Source organism: Chiloscyllium plagiosum, chromosome 30 (genome assembly GCF_004010195.1).
Source record: "Chiloscyllium plagiosum isolate BGI_BamShark_2017 chromosome 30, ASM401019v2, whole genome shotgun sequence".
Taxonomy (NCBI): domain Eukaryota; kingdom Metazoa; phylum Chordata; class Chondrichthyes; order Orectolobiformes; family Hemiscylliidae; genus Chiloscyllium; species Chiloscyllium plagiosum.
The window spans coordinates 3,653,969-3,666,185 of record NC_057739.1 but is presented as its reverse complement, the minus strand read 5'-3'; the positions used below and the strand labels follow the sequence as shown (position 1 = coordinate 3,666,185).

The 12,217-nt window shown below is 41.1% G+C and overlaps 1 protein-coding gene across 1 annotated transcript in view; it reads left to right on the top strand.

The window, feature by feature from the left end:
- Positions 1–12,217, top strand: part of LOC122564715 — a 155,439-nt gene that overhangs the window by 102,711 nt on the left and 40,511 nt on the right. The window contains exon 8 of the mRNA XM_043719838.1: positions 3,424–3,585. Coding sequence (XP_043575773.1) covers positions 3,424–3,585 — 162 coding nt within the window. The remainder of the gene's footprint in view (positions 1–3,423; positions 3,586–12,217) is intronic.

The following is a 12,217-nucleotide window of genomic DNA, read 5'->3' as shown; positions in this document are numbered from 1 at the left end:
GCCCGTCAGTCTGTCCTTACGATAGCACGTGTAGCCTTGAATATTCATTTCCCAGGCCCTGTCCACTTGAAGCCACGTCTCCGTTATCCCCACAATATCGTATCTGCCAATTTCAATAGGCAGATAGACAATAGGTGCATATGATTGTTGTTTCATAAGTGCTGCTTGATACCATAGTTACCAGTAGAATACGTCCTGATTTTTGTGGTCAGAACGTAATACTCAGGCATTTTTCTAATTTGTCAAGTAGATGCCTTGAATTATAACTGTACAGGAGTATTTGGCAAATAGCGTGGCAAGGTGTGAAACATAAGTTTTCAGGTTATCCCCACAATATCGTATCTGCCAATTTCAATAGGCAGATAGACAATAGGTGCATATGATTGTTGTTTCATAAGTGCTGCTTGATACCATAGTTACCAGTAGAATACGTCCTGATTTTTGTGGTCAGAACGTAATACTCAGGCATTTTTCTAATTTGTCAAGTAGATGCCTTGAATTATAACTACAGGAGTATTTGGCAAATAGCGTGGCAAGGTGTGAAACATAAGTTTTCAGTGCAATAGCTGGGCTACTTTCAGGGCCCATATCCTTTGGTGATCCAATATTTTTAGCAGTTTCTCAATATCTGGTGGAATTAATTGAATCGTTCTACGACTGACATCTGTGATGATTGTGACCTCAAGAAGTGACCAAATTTAATTAGCCACTCTTCGTTTCTCACTTAAAGTTGAAAATGCTTCAGCTCTGATTTTTACACTGACATTGTGGCTCCCTGATCACCAAAGAAAGGGATATTTTTGGAAACACCTACCAGATACTTGAATTTCCAGAATCTGTTATGATTGGATGTTAGATGACTACAAAGCTTTAATCATTGAATTATTGGATCTCTCAGCAATATGTGGAGCACTCTGCACCCATTGTTTAGGAAGCATGTCATCCTGTGTTGTAGCTTCACTGGGTTGTTACCTCATTTTTAAGTCTATACAGGTGTAGTTCTTGGCATGTTCTTTTGCTTTATACCTGAGGTAGCAGTAGAGTTTGGGTTATGCGGATTCATGAGATTGCAGATTATGGTTGAATAAAATTCTGCTGCTGGCGACAGCCCATAATTGCACTTCGTGTTTACTTCATGGACGCTCAGTTTTGAGCTGCTGGATCTTCACTGTCTGTTTCACTTAGCAGCATTGTAGTGCCACAAAATACAATCAGAGCTGTCCTTTTGAAAAGATGGGATTTTGGCTCCACAAGGACTGTTAAATGATCATTCTTACCAATAGAAAGATGTATCTGCAAGAAGTAAGTTGTTAAGGATATAAGATTATCACTCCCTAAGATTTTCCCATGTGCTAATACAAACAACACCATTCCCATACAAATAAAATAAACTGAGATATTTAGGGAATGGACACAAGGTTGATCTCTTTTGTTGTACAGCTACATTCTTAAGAAGGATTACAAAACTCTTCAAATTTGAAAGGTGACATTGAATTTGATACAAAGTGAAATGGACATTGTTCATAGGCTACATGACTTCAAGTCAAACCATGACTATAGAACAAGGCCACATATTAATGACTGTGAAAGCTAACCACTGATCAGGGAACAACTGCTGAGATGTTTTCTGATATTGTTCTTCAATTGCCTCTACGCACTGATAATTAAGAAAGCATGCAGTGTTTCTTGCTTTTACCACTTTAATAAGTGCTACTATGCATTTAGTGATGATACATTAAAGGTATTGCACCTTCGTCACTTCCAGTATCTCTCTAGTGCCAACATGGCATCATTGTACATGTACCTGCCACAAGCTCATGCCTCTAAGTATATGTGTGAAACTTTGGAACTCTACCTACTCCCCACAACAATTGCTGTTTTTATTTTGCAGCTAGACTGAATGCATATTAAATAAGTAAATAGGGGAAAGTAGGTTAAGTAATAACAGCTAGAAAGGTATTTTCACATAAAGAGTGATTAATGTTCAGATTGGTTTTGTGAAAAGAGTAGTGGAGGAAAGAAATGTGGAATAATTCAAGAGGCAATTGGATGCTGTGAAGTGGAATCTCTAAATTTCTAAGGATGGAGGAGCTGAAATCTCCATTTCTGCATTTATTTTAAATCTTTATATTTTTGCAATAGGATATGAAAAGTCTTTTGAAGACAAATTATTAATAATGTCTTTGTTTAACCAGGAGAGTACAGTTTCCATTATTGTAAGTATAAAATTTTGCCTCTGATATGTTACTGTAACATTTCTCTTGGGCAAGGTCTTGATGAGGTAAATGCTGTTTTGGAAAAGAAATTCATCCATAATCCAAATTAGTTCCATATTCTGCATTTCCTTACATAATAAAAATTTATTAGTTGATTATTTAACTTTTTTTCTTCTACACCCTGTTAAGCTAAATAATAGATATTGTAAAAGGCTGATATCATAATGTTTTTAGTGCCTTTCAGTCAAATTGTGATTTTTTACAGGTGATTGCTTAGATTTTTCTTTCCTGTGTGTTGTCAGAGGAACTGTTACTTAACTCCAATTGACCAAAACAATCTTCAGTCAAAAATATAGGAGTTAAATTAGTCTGTGCCAGTAGCACAAATTGGGTTTACAGCAAATTAGCAGCCTTTTTGTAACCAATTACTGTTTTCTCCATTGACTTTCCTCAGGCAAGGACTGCCAATGCACTCTGAAACTATTTTACACAACAGGCATTGACTATTTTCCCTTCTCACCCTAAACTTATGCTCTCTAGTTCTGGAACTCGCCCACCCCAGAGGGACCTTGTCTATTTGCCCTATGCATGCCCCTCATGAATTTATGAACCTCTATAAGGTCACCCCTCAGCCTCTGGTGCTCCAGGGAGAACAGCCCCAGCCTATTCAGCCTCTCCCTATAGCTCAAACCCTCCAACCCTGGCAACATCCTTGTAAATCTTTTCTGAACATTTTCAGGTTTCACAACATCCTCCCTATAGGAGGGAGATCAGAATTGCACAAGAGTCTTATCAGACTCAAAACATTAACCAAACTTGCTGAGTTGCTTCAGCACTTTGTATTTTAGTCCCACTGATATCTGCTTTCTTGAATATGAATTGAGAGTTTGCAAAACTCACTTTCTAACACTTAATCCAACCAATCTGTTGTCTGTGTGACAATGTTTAATGCTTTCTGACATGTTATGTTGAATTGATTAATTCAATCAGTACTTGGGCTTCTGTTACATAATATAAAATGAAACAAATTTGTTCATGGGACCTCAAGATTGGAAAAAACAGTTCTCAGTAATACTGACCTTGTCAAATCTATCATTAATTACTTGATTTAGCTTTTTGGATTTTGAAACATGATCTTTTCTACTGGCTTATGGTCACAGATTACCCCTTTAACTAGCTATTCACTGCTTTCTCATTTATCTCTCAGGGATGCAAGGTGGACTGAGCATAGAACTGATGGGACTGCCAACTACCTGCTTTTTAAGAATGATATGCATTCACCCACTGGACAATTTCTACACCAAGTTCCCACTAAGTTCCCTCATGATAAAAAAGTGGTTGAAACGAAGGCAATTCAAGTTGATGTCAGGTAAGTAGCAAGTAATTTTAGAACCACACAAATGCTACACAATGACTATTTCCAACAAGAGAAGGTCTAATCATTGACAATTCATGGCATCACCATACTTAAACTACCACTAGTCATATTATGGGAATTACAGTTGACCAGAAATTTAACCGGACCAACCCATTAATGTTTTGGTTACAGGTGCACATCAGACATTAAGTGTTTTATGATATGTTACTCACCTCCTGACACCTTCCCATCTATCTGCTCCACTCTCCCCACTGATCTATCACAATTACCTCCCAACTACATCCACCTATCACCTTCCCACCTATCTTCCCCCCAGCCCTGATGAAGGACTTTTGCCCGAAACGTCGATTTTCCTGCTCCTCAGATGCTGCCTAACTTGCTGTGCTTTTCCAGCGCCACTCTAATCTTGACTTTAAACTGATACACAGCTGAAAAATGTGTTGCTGGAAAAGCCCGAAACGAAGATTCTCCTCCTTGGATGCTGCCTGACCTGCTGCGCTTTTCCAGCAACACATTTTTCAGCCAGTATCCTCTAAGCAAATCCAACTTAGAATTGTAAGTTGACTGTCCCATCTTTTCAACACAGTCTTCCAAACGCGGTATTGGATATGCATCAGTCTTTGTAATGGCATTGTCTTTGCGATAGTCCACACATAGCCGTTGAGTGTCATCTGGTTTTGGCACCATTACTATGGGTGAGCACCAGTCACTGTAACTCATTTCGATTATGCTGTCTTGGAACATACGTTCAATCTCCTTTTGAACCTGTGCCAACTTTAGTGGGTTATGCCTATAAGGATGTTGCTTAATCAGAACAGCATATTTATATTGTGTATAATTAGGCTAGTACGTCCCAGGTTGTTTCCACATATGTGATCGTAATTACTCATTTTGATTTTCCTCTGAAAGATAACTCACTAATTTGTTCAAATTTTTGACAACTTCCTCATTGTCCAATTTAATTTGAGGAATGTCCAATTCAGAATCCTCTGAACTTGGTTCTTCACTCTGTGTTAGTGGGCGGCACGGTGGTACAGTGGTTAGCACTACTGCCTCACAGCGCTAGAGACCTGGGTTCAATTCCCGCCTCAGGCGACTGACTGTGTGGAGTTTGCACATTCTCCCCGTGTCTGTGTGGGTTTCCTTTGGGTGCTCCGGTTTCCTCCCACAATCCAAAGATGTGCAGGTCAGGTGAATTGGCCATGCTAAATTGCCTGTAGTGTTAGAGGAATGGGTCTGGGTGGGTTGCGCTTTGGCGGGTTGGCGTGGACTTGTAGGACCGAAGGGCCTGTTTCCACACTGTAAGTAATCTTAAAAAAAAAGTTTCCTTTGGCTTTCCTTCCTTCTCAAAATACCTTTTGAGCATATTCAAATGACACACTCAGATTTCTTTCTGTCTGGAGTGTTTACAAATAGTTAACTTCGCTGAACCTCTTTTTGACTAGATAAGGCTCACTAAACCTTGCTTTTAAAGGTTCACTTATCACTCGAAATAACACTAACACCTTATCTCCAATAGCAAAATTGTGAGTTCTTGATTTGTTGTCTGCTTCCTGTTTCATTGTATGATGCAATACTTTTAAATACTGTCTCGGCAATTCCCCCGCTCTATTTAATCATAACGTAAAATTTGACACATCGTCCAAATATGTGGTCTCTGAATTATGACTTACCAATTTCTCCTTAATCAATTTTAGTGGTCCTCTCACTTCATGCCCACAAACTAATTCGAATGGACTGAATTTGGTCAATTCATTTGGTGCATCTCTGATCGCAAAAAGTACAAATGGAATTCCCTTATCCCAATCATCTGGATATTCTTGACTGTAAGCCCTCAACATGGTCTTTAATGTCTAATACCACCTTTCTAGCACTCCCTGTGATTCTGGATGGTACACAGTAGATTTGAATTGTTTTATTCCTAATCTGTCTGTAACTTCTTTGAATAATTTCAATGCGAAGTTTGACCCTTGATCTGACTGTAGTTTGTATCTAGTGAAAAATTGGAGAAACTCCTCTGCAATCCTTTTAACTTAGATATTGCATAATGGGATGAGTCTGGAAGTCTAGTGGACACATAAAAAATTGTTAACAAATACTGGTTCCAACTTTTTGTTTTAAGTAGGGATCCTACCCAATCAATCAAGACTCTTGTAAAAGGTTCCTCAGAATAGGTATTAAAGGTTCAGCTTTCATTACTGCCTGTGGTTTTCCAAATACCTGACATGTATGATATGTCTGGTAAAATCCAACTACATCCTTGCGCTGTTTAAGCCAGTTAAAAAATTTTTTTGTATTTTGTAAATCCTAAATTACCCCTTAGTGGTAGCTCAAGCACTACTAACAACACCTCATTTCTATAGGTGGAAGTGGGTACTGCAGATGCTGGAGATTAGAATCAAGATTAGAGTGGTGCTGGAAAAGCGCAGCAGCTCAGGCAGCATCTGAGGAGCAGGAAAATCGCCAATTTGGGCAAAAGTCAACTGGTGACTTTGTGACCTATTACCACACCGTTGGGAAAAGTCCCAGGATTTGTGTCCCACAATAGTTCAGTTGCTTGAGTTTCCACTGGCTTTTGAACCACAAAACTCCTGCCTATGAACCAGCTGTATTGTTAGCAAGGACAAATTGTATTCCTTGTGCTGAGAGTTTGTCCAGTACTCCTACAATGACTTCTCTACTCTTCACTGGACAGTCTAACCTCACTTCTCATAATTCAGTGCTTCTTGTCTCACTGTGAATTCCCGTTACTTGCACTTTTTTTCCTGGCAGTAGTCCTTCAGAGGTACATATCTCCTCACCTTTCAACATCACAGATTGAGAGGATCCTGTATCTCTTAATGTTGTAACCTCTTTACCTGCTGCTCCTGGCCTATACAAGTAGCTTTACCTTCGCAGGCATATGGTTTCTGAAGATCTGGCATTTCCTCCACAACCAACCTCTGACCAGGTTGTACATACTAGTGCAGCTTTCTAGCCTCCACTGTGCTTTCCGTTACCACGCCAACAAAATTCACTGGCTTATCCTGTTTTCCTACATCTGGCTTCCCAGTGCTTTTCCTAACCCACTAACACTGTGGTTTCACCCGGCCTACTTTATTGCAGTGAAAACACCGGAGCTTTTTAACTTTTCTTTCCCCTTCAAGGGTTTCCTTTTTACCCTCTGGTAAGTTATCTTTATGATCTTCACCGAGATCTACCTTTCCCTTTCCATGTGAGGATTTCTCTTTCCCCAATTTTTATCCCTCGTGGATTAAAATTGATTTTGAAAGCCAAACTTTGATTTATGGACCAACTCATAATTATCAGCCATTTCAGCTGCTGATCTTGCCATTTTAACTCTCTGCTCTTCCACATGAGTTCTTACTACTTCAGGAAGTAAATTGTTGAACTCCTCCAAAATAATTGTCTCTTTAACAGTGATATAGGTTTGTTCTATTTTTAATACAAACCTTATCCACCTATCAAAATTACTTTGTTTAATCCTTTCAAACTCAATGAAGGTTTGACCAGGGTGCCTTCTTAAATTCCTAAAACATTTTCTGTAGGCTTCTGGCTCAAGCTCATATGCACTTAAGGTGGCTTTCTTCACCATCTCATATGCCCACGTACCTCCTCTGGTAGTGCTGCGAATACCTCACTAACTCTACCTCCAAGTTTTGTTTGGATCAACAAAACAAACATAGTCACTGGCCATCGTATTTGTTTAGCCACTGTTTCAAATGAGATGAAAAAGGCTTTCACATCCTTGTCATAAAATTTAGGCAATGCTTGAATATATTTAAACAGCTTCTCAACCAGGTCTTTGAGTACCATGGATTTGCTCATCCTCGCTCTCTTCCTCACTAGGCTTAACTTCAGCCTTTATCGCCATCCCTTTAAGCTGACTTTCTTGTCTAAGTTGAAAATGTGTTGCTGGAAAAGTGCAGCAGGTCAGGCAGCATCCAGGGAACAGGAGAATCGACGTTTCGGGCATAAGCCCTTAAGGGCTTATGCCACTTTCCTCATTCCTGAAGAAGGGCTTATGCCCGAAACGTCGATTCTCCTGTTCCCTGGATGCTGCCTGACCTGCTGCGCTTTTCCAGCAACACATTTTCAGCTCTGATCTCCAGCATCTGCAGACCTCACTTTCTCCTCAAAGATTTCTTGTCTAAGTGTCAGTTTCTGAAAGTCAAACTCCCTCTCTTTCTTCCTTTCCTCTCTCTCTGCTTTTAATCGTAATTCAAACCATTTCATTTCTGTTGCCCTTTCCTTGTCTTTTGCCTCAACTCAAGATGCTTCATCCTCAATTGAATTCCAGCCATCTCCAAAAATTCTGATGGCATTTCCAGCAAATTCAAATGCTGAGCTATTGCCGTAATTAACTCTCCTTTCCTGAAGGAAAGAGGCATTTCCAACCTCAGCTTGTCTGCTAATTCCAGCAGCTTGGCCTTAATCACCTTTTGCAAAACCCGCCAAAGTCAATCCTTCCACCCTCAGAAACCTCTTGGTGACATAAAGAGCCATTGCTATCCCAAGCACTGTTTAAACCAGCCAAATTTAACACCTGGAACAAAAGACACTAACACCTACCACCCACTGCCTTCGATTCCAGCAACCCGAAAGCCAAATCGGTACTATAGAACAAATCCCACAAACAGCCTGCAATCTGTTATGGAGTAGGCCTGACCCTCTCGAAACATTTCAAGAAAGTAGCCCTGACATTAACTTTGCTTATTGTTCTGAGCAGGTGTGGAGTGGATTTTCCAGGAGTGATGCAGCTGGTCAAACCACTTAGTTTTAAACTAACCAGAATTTATTTACAAAATTACTGAATGAAACACAAATAAAAGAGAACAGAGTATAGAATAAGTATACCTCTCCGAAAACCCAACAGATTACCCCAACTTAACGATGCTGTTTCAAATACTTACAATAATCCCCATAAACACCCCTTGGCAAAAAAGAATCAAACACGGGGTCTTACAGGAGAGAGAGAGAGAGAGAGAGATGGCAGAGAGATTCAGCATGGAACATCTTCTTCTATGTCACTGTTTCTTGGAGCAGCAGCCTCAAAAACTGACTGCTTTCAGTGAACAGCCAGACTGCTAAAAATGAAACCAAACCAAACCAAAGCTAAGCTGGGAGAACAGGCTACAACCCTTTCATTGTATAATTTTCTTTTAAACTTGAAAGCCTTTTTCCTGAGGCAGTATCTGTTAACTATAATCAAACTGGCCCAAAAACCCTTCAAACCTAGACTTTTCAGAATTGCTGTTTTTACAAACTCTCTGGAAAAACAAAGCCCAGGCCAGCATAAAGGAGCAGCATGGTCACACAAGGTAAATGGATTGGTCATGCAAAATTGCCCATAATGTCCAGGGGTGTACAGGCATACAGGAGGGGATTGGGTCTGGGGTGGCTGCTCTTCGAAGGGTTAGTGTGTACTCAATGGGCTGAATGGCCTGCTTCCAAACTGTAGGGATTCTATGATCTATGAGATGCTTTGCAACAACAGACAATAAATGCTGGACCAGCCAGCAATGCCCATGTCCCACAAGTGAATTAAAAAGAAAACTTACCAAAGATTTTTATAAACATCTTCCAAACGCGCAACCTTTAGAATCTAGAAGAACAAAGCATTAGTGGCACAAGAACAATACCATCTGCAGGTTCCCTCGGGGCACACACTATCCTAATTTAGAACTATATTGCTATTTGTTCTGAACTTCAAGGTCAAAGGTCTGGAACTCACCACCAAACAAAATTGAGTTCAACTTCGCCACATAAGACTGCAGCAATTTTAAGAAGATGGCATATCATCATCTTTCCTGAAGAAGGGCTTATGCCCGAAACGTCGATTCTCCTGCTCCTCGGATGTTGCCTGGCCTCCTGTGTTTTTCCAGCATCACATTTTTCAACTCTGGTCTCTAGCATCTGCAGTCCTCACTTTCTCCTATATCATCATCTTTGCAATGGGCAACAATTATTGGCTTTGCCATTACCAAGTGCTCTGAAAGCATAAAACAAGAGGCTATTTTGCAGATTTACTTACAAACTCCATAACAGTACTTTCTATATTCATGACAGCTGTTCCAACACCAGGTGATGCCATACCTCCACAGGCTACAATGCAGACTCATAGAGCAACATCTTCCATTATGAATCCTGTGTACAACATCAGACTTCTTAATGATGTTCCTTCTGCTCAGGAACAGGTCAAGCTTCTGTGCGCAATCACGTGGTTTTTAGCTCATTCTTTATGTATGCAAATTTTTGCATGAGTAGAACAGCGAATCCTGTAGAGGAGAGCCAGGCAGGAAATTCTCAAACTTGTTGGAACCTTTTGGGGTCAGATGTCCAGGTATCACATCTGAAGGTCTTACACTTACTGCCACAAAGATTAATCAGATTGTTTAGGTCATCCCCACCCACTTTATAGATATCTCATACCAAATAAAAACTGGCCCCCAGGTCCAACAAAGCCTTACTAAAGGTTCCGGTCCAGGTCGTTGGGGAAAGAAGGAAGGTACCCTCCCCGAGTGATAAAATCAGGAAACCCCCCCAGCAGACCAAGGCAGCCTGGACCAAGATTGCAGCACAGCTGATTCAGCACTCTGAGTCTCATAAAACATTCAGTGCTGCAAGAGGGCAAAAGATCTCCAACATTCTTCAAGGGTAACTGCCACTCATTGCAAATTGACACTCATTAGGACATCAGTCAGTCTAGCTGTGCCATTGCACAGTCTTGTCATATTGTGCAAACTTCAGCACATCATGGAATACAAGACCATAAAATGCAAGAGCAGAACTAGGCCATTCAGCCGAGTCAGCTCTGCCATTCAGTGAGATCATGGTCGAACTGAAATTCCTGGACTGCACTTTCCTGTCTTTTCCCCATAATCCTTGATTCCTTTTCTGAAAAGAAATGTCCATCTTGGTCTGTCATCTCAGCTCTCTGCAGTTATGAATTCTACGGATTCACTACCCTCTGAGAGAAGAAATTCCTCAACATCTGTCTTAAAATTGCAGCCCCTTATTCTGAGATTATACCCTCTGGTCCCCAACATAGGACACAGCCTCTTTGTAGCTATGCTGTGAAGTTCCATAAGAATACTCTATGTTTCAATAAGGTCACCTCTTATTCTTCTAAATTCCAATGAGTTCAGGCTCAACCTACTCAACCTCTCATAAGACAGTCTGTCCATACCCAGTATCAGCATAGTGAACCATTTGAGAACGTAGTTGAAATAACTCCACAGAGACCAGTATCCCATCACCAAGTCACTCTTTATTTACACATTAAGAGATCTTGGCACTGATCTAATTCCCTCAGAGCCAGCTCCCTCAGAGCCAGCTCTCAGAATGAACAGGATGTCTGACATTAGATCAGAGTGGTGTTGGAAAGGCACAGCAGGTCAGGCAGCATCCGAGGAGCTGGATTCCAGCATCTGCAGTCCTCACTTTTGCCTAGGATGTCTGACATTCTCTATATACATTTTATTTCTTTTTTTTTTGTGTCTCCCCCCAAACTACTGCTGTATGGCTCATATTCCTCAGCACTCATGTTTATGTGTGGGCAGGTGCAAGATACAGTGAAAAAAGCCAAGTGAAAATAACTTCATTAACATTTCACCACTAGAAAAGATACCTATGTAGCCAATGAACCAGTAACAAGTAAAGCCCAGAGCTGACACTCCAGTTCTATTTTTTCATTTTTTTCCCCAGCACCCATGGTGTGTGTGTGCAGGTGTGAGACACAGTGAGAGACACAAGGTGCACGAATCTTTATTCAATTTCCACCACCAGGAAGAAAGGAAACACCTGAGTGGCCAGTAACAAGCAGTGCCCTTCACAAAAGGGCAATGCAGTGTGATCAAAACAGTGAAGGGGAGGGTAGGGACTAAATCAAAATAGAGTTGGAGGGGGAAATGATGCACTCCACTCCCTGCGGCGCCCACCTCTCCCTGAACACCTCCAGGGTGTTGGTGGACACCGCGTGCTCCTTCTCCAAGGACACCCGGGCTCTAACGTAATCGCGGAAGAGGGGCAGGCAGTCGGCCCTAACGACCCCCTCCACGGCCCGCTGCCTGGACCTGTTGATGGCCAGTTTGGCCAGACCCAGGAGCAGACCCACGATGAGGTCTTCAGACCTGCTCTGCCTCCTCCGTACCGGGTGCCCAAAGATCAGGAGACACTCCAGTTTTTTTTTCTTTTTTTTTCTCACATCAAAGGGACACTCTTGTTCTTTTTATATATATATATATTTTTTAAATTTAACCCCCACACTACCACCTAAGTGCGGTAGTGCTTATTTTATCCCCAGCACCCATGGTGTGTGTGTGCAGGTGCGAGACACAGTGAAAGACACAAAGTGCACCAATCTTTATTCAATTTCCACCACCAGGAAAATAGGAACATACCCGAGTGGCCAGTGACAAACACTGCCCTTCACATCAAAGGGCAATGCTGTGTGATCAAAACAGTGAAGACACTCCAGTTTTTCTTTTTTTTTCAGTGAGGGGGAGGGTAGGGGGTCCCTTTTTATTTTTTTTAATTTTTTTTTGAAAGACACAAAGTGCACGAATCTTTATTCAAATTCCACCACCAGGAAGATAGAAAACACCCGAGTGGCCAGTGACAA